General features: G+C 46.1%; 1 protein-coding gene across 1 annotated transcript in view; it reads right to left on the bottom strand.

Moving 5' to 3' along the window:
• Window positions 1-8,411: 8,411 nt before the first annotated feature.
• Window positions 8,412-20,516, bottom strand: part of LOC146195509 (uncharacterized) — a 31,846-nt gene continuing 19,741 nt past the window's right edge. The window contains exon 7 of the mRNA XM_084596823.1: window positions 8,412-8,627. Within this exon, the coding sequence (XP_084452949.1) occupies window positions 8,508-8,627 (120 nt within the window). The 3' untranslated portion in view covers window positions 8,412-8,507. The remainder of the gene's footprint in view (window positions 8,628-20,516) is intronic.

Raw genomic sequence — 20,516 nt, 5'->3', positions numbered from 1 at the left:
GGGCGTTTATGTCAGAATCAGCGTGCTAGGACACAGGTATTCACGTTACCCCTATAGGCCACTAAGGCACGTTCATACGGCTTGGTTAAAGCGGGGCTTTATATGTGGGCTGAGGAAGAAGAAAAAGAGAAGAACGCTTGATCAACCGCAGCTAATGCTTTCGCTCAGTATTTGATTCTGCAGCGTTAATATTTTAGGCGCGCTGCGCAAAAATTCAGCTTCGCCTAGCCAGTGCAGGTTCCCTATATCGCCGTGTATGTCTGTGCCTGCCCGGTACGTATAAGGTATTTACTAAGGTAATCGCTAATCGAATCAGAACAACCTTAGACTGCAATCAAGCAGACGATCAAGCAGGGTTTAAGAAACGGTACTACTATCGATCATATCCATTCCATCAACCAGGTGATAGAAAACGCTCGGAGTATAACCAGCCCTTATACATAGTGTGAAAGAAGGCTAGGTCGAGACGCCAAAGTCGTGACGGCAAGGCAAGGTACGCCGTGTCAGCGTTTTAATCTGATGGAGAACCCAGGCGCGTGCTGGAGCCGGCGCCGCGGGACGATGACGATGGTATGTACAAAAGAAAGAAGAAGATTATGGTATGTACAAATGAAAGAAGATCCGTGGAAGGCTCACACAATCATCCCGGGGGGTCGGAAGCGGCCAGCCTGGCCGCTCCTAACCAACCGATGCACCGCGGCGCACAGACAGCTTCAAGCGGGAGACATGAACAATTTCAGTTCCACGATAGCGTCGATCGGCTGGGGGATCAACAGGTGTGACTTGGTAGTTCACGGGGGAAGTTTGGTTTATGATCTTGTAGGGACCAAGATAGCGACGCTGAAATTTATCACTAAGGCCCGGGGCGCGCAGTGGTGTGTAAAGCAGGACTTCGTCACCGGGACGAAAAGAGACCGCACGATGCGTAGAATCGTAGCGACTCTTGCGGTCTTCCTGGCGCGCTTCTGTGTTGAGGCGGGCAAGATGACGGCATCTGGCCACACGGGATAAGAACTGGGCTGGTACTGATGAGGAGAAGTCGGGCGTAGAGAAGAAAAAAGTGTCGAGCATTGTAGTGGGAGGACGGCCAAAAACGAGGAAAAACGGAGAGTAACCGGTAGTCCGCTGTACTGCTGTATTGTAGGCGAATGTGACGAATGGTAGAATAGTGTCCCAATTTCGGTGATCCGGTGTGATGTACATGGATATCATATCGGATAGAGTGCGATGAAATCGCTCAGTAAGACCGTTAGTCTGGGGATGGTAGCTTGAGGTTGTCTTATGAAGAGTGGATGACGCATGAAGAACTTCGGCAACGACTGTTGATAAGAAGGCCGTCCCGCGGTCACTTAGAAGCACCCGAGGAGCGCCATGACGCAGGACAATTGATCGCAAAAAAAAATTAGCTACCTCTTCGGCAGAACCAGTCGGTACAGGGGCTGTTTCAGCGTAGCGTATAAGGTGGTCAACGGCTGTTATAATCCAATGGTTACCCCCATCGGAGAGAGGTAGGGGACCATATAAGTCGATACCGACTACGTCGAATGGCGTGGCGGGACATGGAAGAGGATGTAGGAGGCCAGCGGGCGAATAAGTCGGCCGCTTGCGGCGTTGGCACAGATGGCAGGAAGCGACGTATTTAGCTACGGTAGAAGATAAGCCAAGCCAAAAGAATCGTCTTTTCACGCGGTCATATGTTTTGTCAAAACCAAGGTGACCTGCAGTAGCGTCATCGTGGAAAGCCGCCAGTATACGTGGGCGAAGCGCACGCGGCACGACAGGGAGCCAACGAGTTCCATCAGGGCAATACACGTAGCGTCGTAGTATGCCATCTTCGAGTTTGAAATTGCGAAGCTGTCGGCGAAGCCTAGCATTGGGCGGGTTCGAAGCGCCGTTAAGGCGGTCGATGATGGGCCGACAGTAGGCATCAGCGAATTGCTGCGAGCGGAGTGCGTGTTTGTGCTCAGAATCGTCAAAAGAAACTTGTGATATGCGTCGGGGGAAGAGATGTTCGGCTATGGTCAGAGGTGGAAATTCGTTTCGAAGAAAAACAGCAGGCTGATTCCGTAAATGGGCAGCGAGAAAGAGCGTCGGCGTCTTGGTGTTGGCGACCCGATTTATAAACGACGTCGAAATTATATTCTTGCAGGCGTAGAATCCAGCGGCCAAGTCGGCCTGTTAAATTTTTCAGTTAAGACAACCAGCAAAGAGCATGGTGATCGGTCACAACTGTGAAGTGCCGACCATAGAGGTAGGGGCGAAACTTTTGAACAGCTCAGACGACTGCAAGACATTCCTGCTCGGTAATGGTGTAGTTTTTCTCAGCTGGAGTCAAGGTCCGACTGGCGAAGGCAATGACTTTCTCACGCGAAGCTGCATCGCGCTGCAGAAGGACAGCGCCAAGACCGTGACCACTGGCATCAGTGTGCAGGATGGTAGGAGTGCTGTCGCTGAAGTGGCCAAGAACGGGATCTGATGTGAGGGCGTGCTTTAGGTCGGTAAAAGCAGTGTTGCACTGTTCAGTCCACACGAAAGAGCTGCGCGCTTTAAGTAGTTCATGAAGTGGCGCAGCAATAGTTGCAAAATGCCTTATGTAACGCCGGAAATATGACGCCAGGCCGAGGAAACTGCGCAAATCTGCAGTCCGTTGCGGACGAGGAAAGTTCAAGACCGCGCTGATTTTATTTGGGTCTGGACGAATGCCGTCACTGCTAACCAGATGTCCCAATATTTTAATTTCCTTTTGTGCCAAGTGGCACTTCTTGGTGTTGAGCTGAAGGCCCGCTGAAGAAAGACACGTCAGGACTTCATTCAGGCGCGTGAGATGGTCGTTAAAAGTTGCCGAAAAGATAACAATGTCGTCCAAGTAACATAAACAGGTTCTCCATTTTAGGCCACGAAGTACCGTATCAATCATTCTTTCAAATGTCGCTGGTGCGTTACACAGGCCAAAGGGCATAACATTAAACTCGTAAAGTCCATCGGGAGTTGCGAAAGCGGTTTTCTCTGTGTCGCCCTCATACAATGGTATCTGCCAATAACCTGAGCGGAGATCCAAGGTCGAGAAATATTCGGCGCCTTGGAGAGAGTCAAGGGCGTCATCTATTCGCGGCATCGGGTAGACATCTTTACGGGTAATTTTGTTTAGTGCGCGATAATCAACACAAAATCGTACGGATCCGTCCTTTTTTTTAACTAATACTACTGGGGAAGACCATGGGCTTGTTGATGGACGAATAATATCGCGACGGAGCATGTCATTCACATTTTCTTCGATTACTTTTCGTTCCGAGAGAGAAACCCGATAAGGTCGTCGGCGTACGATCGAGTTACCTTCAGTAATGATGCGGTGGTGTGCAACACTAGTCCGTTCCAGTGGAGGGGAAGTGGCATCAAAAATGGCTTGATTTGCTTGAAGCAATTTCAGCAATTCTTTGCGTTGGTGCGGCGTGAGGTCCGGACTGATTGTCTTCGACAGCATCGGAAGAGAGACGTGCGATGAATCACGTTGCTGAGGTAGCGGGGTGGTGAGCACCATAATGGACTTAGGGTGAGCATCCACTATGCATGGCAGGGAAGTTCCTTCAGTCAGGACGATGGATTCACGGGATGCGTTCGTGGCAGCTACTATCGCTGAGCCGCTGCGGAATCGTACAAGACTTGATGGGAAGGCGATTCCACGTGCAAGATGACGATGAGATGGTGCGATAAGTACATCCCCGTCAGCGATGCGTTCCGAAACAACGGTAACAAGTTTTTCGCACTGTGGAGGCAATACAGTGTCAACTGCGGCAATGAGGAAATGACGTCCTTCAGACATGTCAAATGAAAAATCACTGTCTGTCATATGAATGACACGGTCGCCACAAGAAATTAACGCTGACGCGGTCGACAAAAAATCCCAACCAAAAGTCATCTGATGCGCACACGGTGAAAGCACAGCAAACTGCACATGGTGGCGGACGCCGTCTATAACAATTCGAACTGTACACTTTGCTGAAGGATGTAGAGGGACGTCATTTGCTCCACGAAGTTCAGGTCCATCATATGGTGTCGTTACTTTCCGCAAACGGTGGCATAAATCAGCGCGAATAACAGAAATTGCAGCCCCTGTGTCAATCAAAGCTTCGACCGGTAATCCTTCAGCTAAAACGGAAATCATATTGTGCGGGAGATGAGGAGGACTTTTGGTAAGTTCGCAGAGTGCAGTTTCACTTCCGGAAACTGCATCGCTTAGTTTTCCGAATGACGGACAGGAACAGTTGTTGCTGGTCGAAGTGGAGAAACAGACCGGCGGTATGGGGAAAGGGACCGGCGTCGGGAAACATGGGCGCCACTTGGTTCAGACGAGGATACCGGTGGTGGAGAGGATCGACGAGGTGGGCTGTGAATAGATCGTCGCTGATAATATGCGGGTACGTCACTTTCGAAGGCGTCGCAAGCACGCCGCTCGTTCTGAATGCGTCGACGACAGAAGCGGGAAATATGTCCTCTGATTCCACAGTAGTAGCACACTGGGCGAGAGGGGCGCCAAGGTGCGTAATAGGGCGGCGTCGGCTGAGCCGTCGTCACGGCGTTGATGTGGTTGTAGGGCGGGGCTTGTCGTGGGGGGGGGGGGGACAAAAGGAGGAGGGGATGCAGCAACGTGAGCATAAGTCGGCGCTGTACGAGGTGCAGGAGGGTCAGGTGCGACAGGGTAGGTGATAGTTGCCAATTCTTCTTTAATGATGGTGCGGAGGCTGGCGTCATTAGAAAAAGAGTGATCACACCCGTGCCGGCAGAAAGGGCTCAAGGCTTGGAGCTCTTCGCGGATTATCGCTCGAATTAGGGTTCGTAGATCGAAGTCAGTAGAGGGGGGGCCAGTAGAGAAGTCGGGCTGCAATCTGGAGGATGCAGCTGTTCGAGTCGTTGACAGGTCGTAATAATGGAATCAACACTTGATGGATTCTGGGCAAGTAGGGTGTTATAAGCCACAGAATTGATTCCTTTCATGACATGGTGCACGCGTTCAGGTTCAGGCATGGTGGGGCTAATACGCCGGCAAAGTGCAAGTATGGCCTCTATGTAAGAGGCATACGACTCATCGGGACCTTGACGACGGGAAGCGAGCTTGTTCCTCGCGATCTCAGTCCGAACTGCGGGGTCGGCGAAGTATTGGCGGAACTGCTGTTTGAAGGTGGGCCAGTTAGTGGTGTGGGGCTCGCGGTTGATAAACCAATTCCTGGCGACCTCAATTAGGTAGAAGGAAACGTTGAGGAATTTTAAAGCGCCATCCCACCGGTTGTAGGCACTGCAGCGTTCATAAGTGTCAAGCCAGTCATCCACGTCCTCGTCGCGACGACCGGCGAACAGCGGCGGGTCGCGTTGTCGTGTGGGCACAGTGGGCACAATGGGAGGCGGCGGTGTAGCCGAGGTAGAGGGTCCGGCTGGGTCGGGACTGCTCTCGGTTGACATAACGATGGTGGTTGTTGCCAAACGGCGACCGGAACGTAGCTCCAGCGAAAGGCAGGGCACAAGGCAGTAAGGGGATCAAATTTCACCTCTACCACGTGTGAAAGAAGGCCAGGTCGAGACGCCAAAGTCGTGACGGCAAGGCAAGGTACGCCGTGTCAGCGTTTTAATCTGATGGAGAACCCAGGCGCGTGCTGGAGCCGGCGCCGCGGGACGATGACGATGGTATGTACAAAAGAAAGAAGAAGATTATGGTATGTACAAATGAAAGAAGATCCGTGGAAGGCTCACAATAGCATTCATTGATTACGAAAAAGCATTTGACTCAGTACAAAACTCGGCGGTGATGCAGGCATTGCGAAATCAGGGTGTAGACGAGCCGCACGTGAAAGTACTGGAAGATATCTACAGTGGCTGCACAGCAGCCATTTAACAATGTGTTTGACAAGAAGACACGACCTCCATAGAACAATTCATAACTTCCTTAGAAGTAATGAGAGATTTGGAATGCGGACAGTTAAGGATAAGGGTAGGCAGAGAGTACATCAGTAATCTTCAATTCGCTGATAACATTGCCTTGCTAGATAACCCAGGGGAAGAACAGCAAAGAATGATTGATGACCTAACAGGAATAGCAGAAAGGTAGGCTTGAAAATCATTCACCTGAAGACTAAAATAATCTTGAACAGCCTCGGGAAGGAACGCAGCTTACAATAAGTAGCGAAGCACTGGAAGTGGTAGGGGAACATGTCTACTTAGGACAGGTAGTAACTCCAGATCCGGACCAGGAAAGGGAGATAACTAGGAGAATAAGATTGGGATGGAGCGCATTGGACAAATTCTCGCAGATTATGACTACCAGCTTACCAGTATCAGTCAAAAAAATTTAGAAAGTTTGCATATTACCTGTATTCAACTAGAAAGCTGAAACGTGGAAGTTAACAAAAATGGTTCTTTTTAAATTGAGGACAACGCAGAGGTCTATGCAACGAAGCATGGTGGATGTAACCTTAAAAGACGGGAAGCTTGCAGGCTGGGTCAGAAAAATAACTGGAGTTAATGACGTTCTAACGGAAATCAAGAAAAAGAAATCGGCATGGGCAGGACATGTGCAAAGAGAGGATAACCGACGGTCTCCAAGAGTAACTAATCGGATTCCAAGAAAGGGAAGGCGTTGCTTGGGGCAGCAGAAAGTTACGTGGGCGGACGGAGCAAAGACGTTCGCAGGGGTCAAGTGGATGCAGCTAGCACAGTACCGGGTTAATTCTAGGAATATGGCAGAGGTTTTCGCCCTGCAGTGGGTATATTCAGGCTGATGATGATGATGACTGAATTGGTCATACCGGAAATACTTTATACATTAATATGAGTTAAATTCTGGCAAAGTCAAATTTTTAAACTCTGTGGATGGCCTATCCAAATATGAAGGTCACCACTGAATCGGCCATACTCGACTTAGCTTAGACATCAATTTCCGCGCAGTTCTAACGAGGTCACCTTTTGAAGATCCAGCGGAACAAATTTTATTTCAGCAAGGTGGAGGAGAGATACCAATTTCGAGGTCCCCGTCGAAGCAGCCATATTCGAATCATACTAGGGTCCAACTTTGGTAATATTACGTTGTTATTCGTGCGGGCACCATCTGATAACAGTTCCTGCGTGCACTCTCTGCCCACAAATCCCTTCCAGAGATAATTGGTTCAATTATTGTTTCTTAAAAATTTTCACTCACGTAATCATTATTCGTACTACGTACATATATCATTAATCAACTTTTGCGTAAATTGTCCATACCATTGATGACAGTTCGTGCGGACACTTGCCGACCCGGGCTGCCAACAGGCTCTGTCTGAGTCAACCATGAGCTGAGAAATGCTGCAGCGTTAAAACCGTGTTGCCGATTAAAATTTAGCTCTGACGGGCCCTGCATGATGAGACTTCTAAAGAACATAGAATAGCTGTTTCCCTGCGTACTTACATTTACTCAACTCCAGCTTTTTACTGCACGCTCACGTCGATTGTGAAATATTCAAGACGTGGCTCTTGGCAGCACTTTTTGTTCATAGTTATACTGTGCTTTTAAAGGTAAAATGCTCTCCGAACAATCTAAACCACAAACAAATAAAAGGCGCCAAAAAAAGTAAGTTTCTATATGCAGTGATGGCATCAATCTACTTAGCCAAAACACACTATTCATATTTTACCTTCTTACCTGCTTACCTTCTTTTCCGTGAATGCGACCAGCGCTTAGGATAGTGAAGAAAAAAGCCGGTCCCCGCGTGCACCGTCCTACGGTTTATCCTGCATGCAGCGACCACCACGACTGCTTCTCCGCCCTTTGCGACCCTTACAGCTTAAACCTTAGCTGAAAAGGCCGTTCTGTTTCCCCGAGCCGCGCAATCAGATCCCGGCTGCTTTACCCGGCTCTTTCGACAATTTTTCAATTTTACAGTCGATACCACAACCCAGCTTAGCATGTAATCGTTCCCTCAACTGCGAGGTAAACTCTCGATATCTGTTCACACTGCAAGAATTTCGGCAACGTAAGGCCGATTATCTTTCCGTCATCTGACATCAGCCTGCACATGGTTTTCCGGACCATCCATCACTCCCCTGCATCAGCTATCTTCAAAACGTCTTCAAGCTATCTTCGTCATACCATTTACGTGAATCATTTAGTCCATCGTTATGCACATAGGCAAGTCGGCAATATTTGGCATGGACGCCATCGCGGCCCTGAGGCAGGAACATGGGTACTTTACGCCCTGGTACTCTCTTATCGGCCCCAATGTTAAGCATACAAGTTCGTCATCTCCGCGAAACGCATTTTGCGGAAGAATCTTGAAGTTACAAGCGCTCCCGAATGCCTTCGCGCGTAATTCGTATGCCGGTTTCTGACACCTAAATGAGTAAAAAGCATACATTCGTCATTTAAGCAATTTGCTAAATTTAGTTCCGATGTGAAATGCGGCTCTTTTATTCACGCTCTCGAATGATGGTAGTCGCGAAATTCGCAACACCAATGTCTCCAAGCAAACGCCAACAAAGAAATAAAACTATGTCCAACAAGGAAGTTTCAGTCCTGTTCTGTAGCAATAACCTGTTACACAGATGCCCACGGGACACCAGTAGGGTACTCCTTCTTGCATGGCGTTTGCTGCATCAAGTGTAATGTTCTGGAAAGAAATAACATTGGAGAGATATTTAAGAGCGGCCTAATAATTTTAGCAATAGCGGACTAGCTGACCATTTACGCATTAAGAACGTTGCAAACATTGATCATAAAAAATTGTGTAAGATCTGTAACCCCCGTGATATGTCACGCAAGCGGCCTCGGCTTTGAACTCTTAGGCCTGCCCGAACTCTTTTACGCGCCCATACTTTCTTTTCATGGTTTTCCGACATAGGAACTGGCACAGTTGTTTCAGAATAAGAGCAATGTGGAAGATGGAACGTTTCCTCATGTTTACTGCACAGCAGAACTTCAAACAGCTTGCGATTCGCCTCAAGCCTGAGCTCATTTTGAGGCTCAGGATAACTGAAAAAAAAAAAAAAGAAACTGGCAGCACACTTGAGCTCCGTCTTTGATTACGTTCAAGATAGACCACCATGTGTAGCCGAAGACTGATGTTAAGGACGTTTACCAGGTAATCACCTTTATTGCTAACAAAGACACTAAGCCAAAATGGCGATCAACTCCAAACGGACGTGCCCACGCCGCTTGCTTCTCCACCAGAGGTCTTTTTCCTCTTCGCTAGCGCGGTAATAGTCATAGAAATTATTAAAACAATGGCAGACGTGAAAGCGTTATTCCCTCCAAGTTCCAACCTCGCATCACTGATAACCATTTACAGGCATTCACTTTGCTACTCACTTATTCAGCAATCATTAATCCTCCCTTGTAGCACCCAAAGAACGCTCATTAACATGCAGTCGTAAGATATCACAATACGTGCAAGATCACATATTGTTACAGATGGAATTCACACAGCGGCAACTCGCATTTTTTCAGGCTTTATGGCACTTCTTTTATGCTCACGCTCAGCGTTGTCGCATCAGGCCGACTATACTTCCGGAGTTCTACTGGCTATGCAGCCAAGACTAAGGGAAGCCTATTGCCGTTTCCAGAAAAATCCAACAACGAAAGTGCCGAGTACGTCACTAAAATATAAAAGACAACCTTACGCTTTATTCGACCATACAGCACAGTACGCAACCAGAAATGCACTATTAAGAAAATAGTTTTCTAAATTACAATTACTTACAGTACTGAGCCTAATACATCGGTTGCGTCTGTCGCGCCATCTTTGGTACGTTGAATAAGTTTGGATATCGGCGCGTCGTAATTGCGTTTTCTAAACGGTAGGGTTCCGCGACTTCTTTTTTCTCATTGGTTGTCTCTCAGCGTGTTAAGTTGCGATTGTTGCTGAGAGCTGTCTCTGAACGCGACCTAAAAGTAACATACACTCACTGAAGGCAGGAATTGAATAGTCTAAAGATCGCATCGTGTAATCGTTGCCGCAGCTGGCAGCATTCACGACTTGTTTTCAGGCTACTAAGAATCAGAAACATCGCATTATGTAACCGAAAAAAGAGTACATCCCAGGAAAGATCTTCATAATTTATTTGAATGTCGTGATTAAAAAAATATTAATGAAATGCACTCACAGGATTCGAACACATGTTTAGTGCTTAGTCAAGAACTGTTAATCCATTGCGCCACAGAAGCGACGATATAGACCTGTTCCACCAAGGCCGGTCTCGAGGGAGAGCGTGCTTCTCTTCTCTTACGACCTCACCAATGGGGTCTGTTTCTACCTCCTGCCGCGCCTCGGTGGTGTCGCCACCGCCCCACTGCTACGCTTCTGCTACCGCCGTTCGCGAGCAAGGGAAACGAGCTCTCGCTCTTCGCTCCGCCCGCATCAATTGCAACCGGCAGGTCCAGACATTTCACTCCTCATATTTACACAAAGACGTCGTAATCAGTGTCTAAGATTTACTGCTTATGAGGAATAAAACACAGTCAATATTCCGCCCACGCGCGCGTGCGCCCTCGTCCGTACGGCCGAGCACGATCGAATGAAGCTTCGGGTACACTTAACTGAACACTTTTTGCTCCTAAATTTTGTACAAAAATAAATGTACCAGGCTATGCAGTGTGCATTTTAAAGTTGTAAGCAGGTGTAGCGCGACCTAACGCGAGTGCGTGGCAAACTGATGGGTAGAGATTCTGTCAACAGCTGCCGTTTTCTTTTAGAGCAAGAGAGGCATCAGCGAAAATTCATGGCGCGTCTGAAATTCCGAGTAAGGAACAAAAATTTGCTCATACATTTAAATTTTCAGTTGTCTAGTGGAGTGGGTTGTTCTAGCTTCGTTCAAAACAAATCAGTCGGTTGAAAGACCGAAGGTTTATATGTTGTCTCACCAAGATACATTGTTGGACTGAGGCTGAGATTTTTGAGTCAGCGCTTGTCCGGTAGATTCCTTTTATCTTCTCTTGTGTCTTCCTGTTCACGCTGTTCGCGCTGTTTTTCTTAACAATTGATGTTCTCTCGCGGCTGACGCAGATGCATGACAGACGCAGTCGGTTTAGGATGAACAATTCTTAATCAAGGAAATTGACATAAACAATTATGCATAATTGCAAGGAGCGGGAAACAATAAAAAAATGTCCTTCAAGTTACACATTGTAACATATTCATCAATTCATCAAAACGCGACCTGCGGCTATAAAATTCACCGTCTCAAAATCTTCCTGGACGGTTTGTGCACTTAAGGATCTAGCCTCTCGTTTCTGTCTGTCATTTTCTTGGCATAATTTACAAGAAGGATTCGGATAAATTTTTCAGGTATCAAAGAAGCCGACCTTATTTATACCATGGCTGTTGTCAATTCCTTCCGGGCAACTCAGCAATGGTGAATTCTGAAGTGCTGGTTTTGATGTGCATCGAGAGGATTTGTGCGTGGTAGATGCACGACGGCTTTTTCGAAAAAAGAAAAACTTTTTCCAATAGGTCAACAAACTCTGGCTTCGGATAAAACAGTCCGCTAGAATCTTGTGCTCGTACAAGAGAACATGGGGCTGCTTCTTTCGCTAGTTTCAAGAAGGATAGCGCAAGCGTCACACACGAATCAGCGCTTAACTTAATAATGTATCCTGTGACGTAAGCTAAACAGGAATATATGATAGTGGCTAATGGGATGACAGGAGATGCCATCACTTCCTTCAGTTCCTCGGTTACTGATTTCAGCAGAGCAGAAATGATTTCTTCGGCATCGACGCAAGGTGCCTTGATTTTACTCCTAGATGAAGCGTCTCTTTTGACAATGTGGCCAAGTGCCGCAGTTACGGCCCTCACGTCTAGCATGTCGTTCCCTCTGCACATTAGCCTTACCTTCCCGAAGAGAGCCGCAATGGGGTCGCTATTTAGTTTCCTGTTGAGGACGGAGCCTCTCCAGCGGAGGTATTCTACCGCTTTTACAGTAGACTTCGTGGCGAACAGCAGTGCTTGAAATGTTTCTTCAGTGAAAGTGCACTTCTTGAACGCTTTAGAAGTTTCTTGGATGATTTCAATATAGCAGGCGAACTCATTTGTTAGCCACAGCAATCGAGTATCACCTGTGTCATTTTTGGCCTCTTTTTACCGCTTCCAGGACAAGTGGTGTCGTGAATATAAACCATTGTTTTGATAGTTTTTATAATAAGTAAAGATTTCATTAAACCAAAGTTTATTTGAAAATAAAATATTGTTTATAATACAACAGATTTTCTCATTTATATAATAACACTGAAAGCTCGACCTTACAGCGTTTACTTTGACTGTTGCACTAATACTTTGTCACGCAAGCATTATGGAACTTACCATACATTTTTAGAAAATTATTTTAATCTTCGGTGCTACCTGGATGGTTTCGAATTTAGGGCTGAAAGACGCCCTTGCCGTTGCAGACGAGTTGCTGTCATGTTAGTCCTGAAAGAACTTCGATGTAATCACTGTTACTTCAATTTTGTTTTTCCTATTTTTGTACAGGCTTGCGAAAAAATTCGGATAAAAATCAACAAACGTTGCTGCTATGCCGCAGTGCAGGTCATATTCTCGTCGAACATTTCCTGAGCGCCAGTGTTTTTTATATAAAGACTCCGTTCACGTGTGTAGTACGCTGACGACATGCCGCTGCAGCATCTTCTGTGTTCTTTCATTTTGGGGCTGCACTCCCCAAGAAACCCGCAGGCGACAGCACGAAACCAAGCAAAAGCCAGCTGCCACCGCTGAGGTCGCGCCCCTTGCGGCGACGGAGAGCGTAACTCAAAGAGAAAAGCTCGAGCAAAGTGTATTTTTGGGCAAGTTAGTTGGGCCTTACGTTAAAACAGCGCTAGAAACACGGGCAGATAGGAATACATTGGGTAAGATGGAGTCCAAAGACAGACTCCTCCCGCCCCGCTAATGTATCGCGGGTATAAAAAGTTCCAGAATCGGCGATGTAAATGAACAGGTCCATCCGAACAAAGTTTTTGATTGGGAGGTAATAAATGAAAGGTTGGAATTCTACTCAGCGACCCACAGCCTAGGGAGCAGGCCCGGGGATACCCCACGTATCTCCCCTGAAACGTAGCGGAAAGCATAGGTTGTTGGGGAAGGGGAAGTAGGAATGAGGATAGGGTTATTTGAATTTGGAAGGGAATGTGGGCAGCGTAGGATTTTGACTGATAGACAATTAATTACATTCGAGCTCCCTTCCGGGCCTCCGTAGAAGGCGAGCACTCTCTCTTGCGAATGTGCGGCCCTCGGCCACAAGATCATTCCACCACCACAAGGCGTTTGCCGGGCTTCCGGCGTCTGACACAAGTTCCCTTAATGAAGCCACTTTTGAGGTTCTCCGTCCCCCCAGCCCGGTTTCTCTACCCCGACTCTACTTGAGGTACTAGAGAGGTGAATTTCGCTTCAAGGTACTCATTTCTACTTCAAGGTACTCATTTCTACTTCATTTCTACTTCAAGGTACTCGGCAAGTGGCCAGATTTTGGTCTCTGGCGCACACTGATGAATACTCTTTCCCGATGTTCGCCTGAAAAATACACGTTGCGCTGAACAGACTACTGGGGTTTTATTCAAAAGAAAACAGGTTTTATTCAAAGAAAAGTTCGCATTGCTTCCGCGGCGATTGAGAAGGCCGTAGGCAAGAGCGCGATCTCTCCCTCGAGACCGGCAGCGATCCCACCGGCCAGTTTCACGACGCCACTGCTGTCGCGTTGCATGCTGGTACGTGTCAACTGGCCGCTATAGCTATACTATAGCCGCCCGGAGAGCCAGCGCGCCGTGTTTCCAAACAATTTTTAGCTCGTGTGTATGCCGGCGTGCATTAGGAAAATTCGCCTGTCTCGTTCCTGGGCACTATAACAGCCCATGGCACATATATTTTTTTAGTTTTATGTATTTAGGCAATAACTTATACAGCTTGCTCGGCCGAAAAGCCATCGGCGTTGTTGCAGTAGTATAAGCAATAGTTGTCGCCATCGCATGTGGAAAATAAGAAGGCCTGCATAAAAGATGTGTCATGGTAATTTGTCCTTCTACTGATAATTGATTGGTGTTTGATAGGCGACGACGAGCTAATGGAATCAGTGTAATCAATCGATTAAATAAGGAAATAAGAAAATGTAAAATCGGTGGTTCAATAGTCTCAAAACGCTCAGAATAAAAGCCAATTTGATGATGCTAACTTTGAAAACTTTGTGTAATTTCCTACTTAAATAGTTGAAATAATTTGAAAAATGAAAACTTATGTGTCCTATTATCAGAATGAAAATCCAGTGTAGATGGTGCTGTTTAATAGAATTTAGAATACGTAATAAATACAAAAGAAATTTAAATTTTGAAAAATGAGACTTTAAAGATGTCAAAATTGTAACAATGAAGAGCCAATGCTTGATCATGCGAATTAAGACAATTTTGTGTGTATTGTTTAAATAATTTTTTAACAATTCAAAAGTGAAAAACTGGAAACAAAAACAGGGTTCGAAGGTGCTAAAATTCTGAGACCAAAAAGCCAATTCTTGATGATTGTAAGAAAGAAACTTTAGAGTGTGTAATTGATCAATTAATTGATTGAACTATTTCAGAAATTTAGAATTAAAAACAGGGGGTTGAAAGGTGCCAAAATTCTCGGAATGGAAAGCCAACGCGTGATGATACTAATTAAGAATTTTTAAAGTGCGTAATTGGGTAAATAACTGAAAGAATTGAAATAAGTAACAATCCTAAAAAGGGAGTTCAAAGTTGTCAAAATGCCAGGGATGAAAAATTAATGCTAGATGGTGCTAAATAAGAAAGTTTAGTGTTTGTAATTGATAAAATAATTATTTGAAATATTTGATAATCTTGTGTTATTAGAAATTGCAGTTCAAAGGTGTCAAAATTAATTTGACTAAGATAAATGCACTTTCTCATTTTATACAATTATTGAAATTTTCAGTCGATCACTAATACAGTTTAATTTTTAATTTTCCTCAAATATTTTTCTTTTATGGCGTGTATTTAACCCCTCTTCATAATTTTTCAGTTTTTCCTTTATTTCGAATAAATGATTGCTCAGTTTCATCGTCTAAATTTTATTGATTAGTATATCAAACACTGACATTTCGTTGTATGTATATTTGCACCTTTGAACCCCGATTTCTTATTTATTTGTTTTTTTTTTTTTTGTTATTTCAGTTATGTTATTAAACACGCTTTATTTTTTTTATTAGATCATCAAGCATTGGTTTTTAACTGTGAACATTTTGCCACCATTGAAACCCTTTTTTGCAATATCCCATTTTTCGATTAGTTCAACTAAATAATTGATCAATTGTATTCTATCTTTTTTCTATTAGCATCCTCATGCATCGGCTTTTCGTTCCGAGCATTTTGACACCGTTGAATCCCCTTTCATTTAAAGAAATAAAAATATAAAAATGGAGTAATTGGATAAAATTCATCCATTTTTAATTTTTTAAATTCAATTACAATCAGTTTTCCTTCGCAATCGCCTATCACACACCAGTCACCCATTCATAACCAGGACTACAAAGGACCATTACACAATTTTTAGTACGCAGCCCTCGATTATTTCCAACAAGCTCTTACAACCGAACGAGGTTACTGGTTAAAAAAACAAATTTAACACCCTTGGAACGCTTCATGTGCATGTAACAGTCACTGTAAATTTGTGAAATTATGACAACTTTTTCTCGGCAGTGAGGTATGGTTGATGTGCGTTGAGTTCCTGTTGAGCGGAGATTGCAATAGTGCAGTCGCATGTGCGCGCGCTACCAGCCAACAGCCGACTACAACAAACTTGGTGGTAGTGCAACTTCCGGAAAACCGGCGCATGCTCAGATCGGTCGGTGGGATCGGTCTATAGGTGGTTTCCACGTTTCAAGTTTTGGCGGACATTGCGTCACGGCGAGGATTTGTCATGGGAATTTTGACTTCCGGCTGGTTTTTGTGGTTTGGTTTCTGCTGGCATTGCTTGCAGGCGTGCGGTTTTAACCTTCATTCTCTTGATATTTGCACTCAATTTTCTAGGAATGTGGTGTTGTGCTCGGCTTCCAACTACGACAACTCGACTAGAATGTGATACGAGATGTTTCGAGTGCCGTGGAGCTGTGAGCGGCGAAAACTAGTTGGCCGTTGCGATCCGCTGGCTGACCATCGACGGCGAGCTGCACATGGAACACAAGGCTTTATTTAGAGTATTTTATCAATGGTAAGTGTTGAATAGCACTCTGAAAGCTAGAAACTTTTGTGAAGTAGGTTGTTTGCTCTCGTTCAAGAGCACTAAGTTTTCACTCAGGCGATTTTGGTTATGCGCTACAGCTGTTTTCGCATGATGACGGTAGCAGCGAGCGGTCGTTCCACGGCTTCACAGGGTTCGCAAATTGTGTTGTTTGGCCTCCGTCAGTACAGCGTGATATGATATATAAGTACTGAACAATTTTCTCCGCTGCCATTTCTGCTAAATGAAAGTTTCTAGAACCACGGCGAGTGCTTACCACTCCGCTGTCGATATTTGGTCTCGTTGCCTGACTAGGCCAGCATGTCACCTTTAGCAGTTGTAACATTTATACATTGTTGTGCAAGCAATTATTTTCTGATTTAACTCTAGATAACGAAACATATGCTTTTACCAGCGATGCAGCCAGCGTGAGCACGCAGAATTAATTGCAAGATACTGGCCAACTTGTTCCTGACATGGCTCCATATTTGGTCCCTACCATACGGCGTGTCGTCTAAGACCATATCGCTGATGTCCTTCCGCTCAGCCCCGTGCTCCCGCCCAGCCCTGTGCCGCCGTCCAGCTCTGTGCAGGCGCAAGTAACGGCACCACTGACGTACGCCCAAGTTGCGGCCAGGCCGCTAATGCCAACCGCGCCTGTTTCCTACCAGGTCGCACCTTCCAACCATCCTTTGCCTGAGGTCTGCATTCCATGTCCCTGTTCCAACGGACCCTTGGCGTACTGCGGACAACCGGCCAATCTGCTACTCTTGTGGGCTACCGGGCCATTTTGCACGCCTTTGCCGCCAACGCCTTCCACCTTCTTGGTGTGATCCCTGGAACTACTCGTACGATACCGACCAACCCTCGCCGAGAATTCCACCCGGTTCCGACTTTGTATCTCGCGACGCTCAAACTTATACCACTCGCGCGGCGCTGTTGAGGGAAACTAACAGTCGCACCTCCCGGTGCAAAAACTGCGCTTGGTTCAAACTATTCAAGTCCTCCTTGTTCTCCTGCTAACGTAATACAAGGGTTTGACGACAGCGTCGCAATACTCGCTCTTTTTGACACGGGCGCTGCCGTATCCGTCATCATTGAAGCTTTTTGCCGTCGTGTTCGCAAGGTGACCACCGCGCTGTCCGACTTTGCGCTTCTCACCACCTCATCACAGCGCATTCATCCTTCAGCGCCTTGCACGGCCCCTGTTTTCATCGAAGGCATCTTATACAGCATCGAGTTTATTGTACTGCCTCACTGTTCACACGACATCACCCTGGGTTAAGATTTCCTTATCAATCATCGTGCCGTTATTGACGGCGCCCGCACGAAAATTGCCTTTTTTTCTTTTTGTGATACCGTCTTGCGTAACGTCCCTACCCGGTCTGCAAAACTCCTTGTCGCAAGTCACACAGACATTCCTCCATTTTCTGCTGCCCTCGTTCCACTCTCCTGTGAAAGCATTACTACTTCGACTGTCTTCTTCACACCTTCCGATGCCGCTTCATGCCATTCCTACCTCCTGCTTCCATTTGCTGTTCTCAAGTTCAAAGATGGCGTCAGTACAATGTACGTCTCGAACACATTTTCGTGCCCGTCCGTCCTGCTACACGGCGAGTGTCTGGGTCGTATTGAAGAACTTGTTCTCGCTCTTGTAAATACCCTTCCGGCTACGCCTACTTCATTCGACGGTAATGTTATCAGCTCTTGCGATATAGCGACCGCTTCGACACCACCCGATATTTTTGAACAAGCTATTGACGCAGATCTTCCACCCGCGCAATGCGCTCAACTCACTGCCTTCCTACAGAGCTTCGCTTCTACCTTCGACCTTCCTCACACTGCTCTGGGTCGCACGTCTGTTGTTAAGCGCATAATTGACACTGGTACAAACGCACCTTTGCGGCAGCGTCCTTATCGCGTGTCAGCCTCTGAGTGCCAATTCATTGCTGATAACGTGGACCATATGCTTCGCCGGGGCGTCATACAGCCATCATACAGCCCATGGGCTTCTCCGGTTGTTTCGGTCACTAAGAAAGATGATTTCGTTCGGTTTTGCGTTTGTTACGGTAGGCTAAATAAGATCACGTGCAAAGACGTCTATCCTCTGCCACGAATCGACGACGCCTTGGACTGTTTACAGGGAGCCGAATATTTCTCCTCTTTGGATTTGCGCTCTGGCTACTGGCAGGTGCCGATGGCTGCCGATGACCGCTCGAAAACTGCCTTTATAACACCGGAGGGCTTATACGAGTTCCACGTTATGCCCTTTGGCCTTTGCAATGCCCCGGCTACTTTCGAGCGCCTGATGGATACTGTTCTTAGTGGACTCAAGTGGCAGACCTGTCTTTGTTATCTGGAAGACATTGTAGTTTTTTTCTACCGACTTCTCTTCTCACCTTCTCTGCCTGAAGCATGTCCTCGTGTGCCTCGCCGACACAGGGCTTCATTCGAATTTGAAATGCAACTTTGCCGCTCGAAAACTCACAATTTTAGGCCACGTAGTTTCTAAGGACGGCATTCTTCCCGACACTACCAAACTTGACGAAATAGCAGCGTTTCCGAAGCCAACCTCACTGAAGCAGCTTTATAGCTTTATCGGCCTCTGCTCCTACTTCCGGTGTATCATCTTGAACTTCGTCTCTATCATCACTTCTCTGACCCGGCTCCTTGTCGGCAGCTCCGACCTTGCCGCCTGGACTCCACCTTGCGGTAAAGCCTTCGACACTTTACGCCGCCTTTTGGTTTCGCCTCCCATTCTCCGCCACTTTGATCCGACTGCGCTTACGGAGTTTTACACTGACGAGAGTGATGTTGGGCTAGGTGCCGTCCTTACCCAACGTAAGCCTGGTTTCAGCGAGTACGTTGTGGCATACGCCAGCCGAACATTGATGAAAGCAGAGTCTAATTATTCTGTAACAGAAAGAGAATGTCTGGCTATTATTTGGGCCATCGGAAAACTTTGTCCCTTTGTGTATGGTCGGCCGTTTTATGTCGTGACCGATCACCCCGCTTTGTGCTGGCTGGCCTCTCTAAAGACCCATCCGGCCGCCTTGCTCGCTGGGCTCTCCGTCTCTAGGAGTATGACATTCATGTCATTTATCGATCACGTCTGAAGCATACGGACGCGGGCACTCTTTCCCGCTCGTCATTGCCAAGTCATTCCTCGTCTGACCACGTCTGTGCTTACTATTTGTCGACTGTTGCTACTGTCGACATGGCCACCGAGCAGCGGAATGACCCGTGGATAAGTGCACTTTTGGATTTTCAAGTCCCACTCCCGGTCATTAATCCAAGGCACTCGTCCGGCAAGCCCACCACTCCTCCATTTGTGACGGTCTTCTCTATCGCCGCAATTATTTGCTTGACGAACGGAAATGGCGTACATAGAAGAACACGCGACGTATCTTAGATAAGTAGTTACTCCAAATGCTGAGACCAAAATAAATATCCAAGAAGTATCTTACAACAGAAAGCGAAACGTGCTGCCCGGCAAAACACCAGCTCTGTGCTCTTGAGTCTATTAAGTCTACTGGAGCTAGGACCGACAGCGGCAGCTGCATTTCATAGCCTTTTCGCCAGTTGCAGGCTAAGAACGGTCTCTGCAGCACTCTTCATGCATCTCCTGTTACCTACCTTGCGGTGTATCCTAATCCCTATGCCATACTGCCTCTTCATATTTATTTTTGTATCCGTGTACTCTAGCAGATTCCTGTGTTTTCGAAGCTGGAAGTGTTCAGTCCTGTCCTAGCATTGTACTAAACGGTTCAGTGCTGGTTCGGTATATATATGCAGCTAGTGGAAAGTGTGATAGAGTGCTCTATCTGTACCGTGATTTCCTGCAAGGACTCTAATTGAACAATAATTTTCTCGCTTAAAACAAAAAGTAACCTAATCAAACTTTTCGAAATACATGGCACTGAATGGTACGTAAGTTAGTATCTTTCATCTATTAACTAAGAACACATGATTAGGTGATTGAAAGCGGAATATGCCTCAAACGACTAAATTTTTTAATTTAGTTGTTTTTTTTTTGCATAGGCATCTAACATTGTGTTATCTGTGTGGTATTTTTATCGGCTTTTTGCTTAAAAAAACTTCAAAAAATAGTTGAATTTACCATATAAAAAAATATGTTATTAACATTTGAAATTTTTTTCTTGTACATTCTTCTATGATTTATTTTCACATATATCAATGAAGAGTTAGTTTAAATCATTGCGTATGAAAGTGGAATGTATTTTGCGTGAATGAAACAATTTTGGTGGTTACACGACAGAAATTTTATTTTTAGAAAAATTTTCGTGT

Source organism: Amblyomma maculatum, chromosome 3 (genome assembly GCF_055883805.1).
Source record: "Amblyomma maculatum isolate TAMU_Amacu chromosome 3, ASM5588380v1, whole genome shotgun sequence".
NCBI lineage: Eukaryota > Metazoa > Arthropoda > Arachnida > Ixodida > Ixodidae > Amblyomma > Amblyomma maculatum.
The sequence above is the reverse complement of the archived record's forward strand: the minus strand, read 5'-3'. Positions and strand labels throughout refer to the sequence as shown.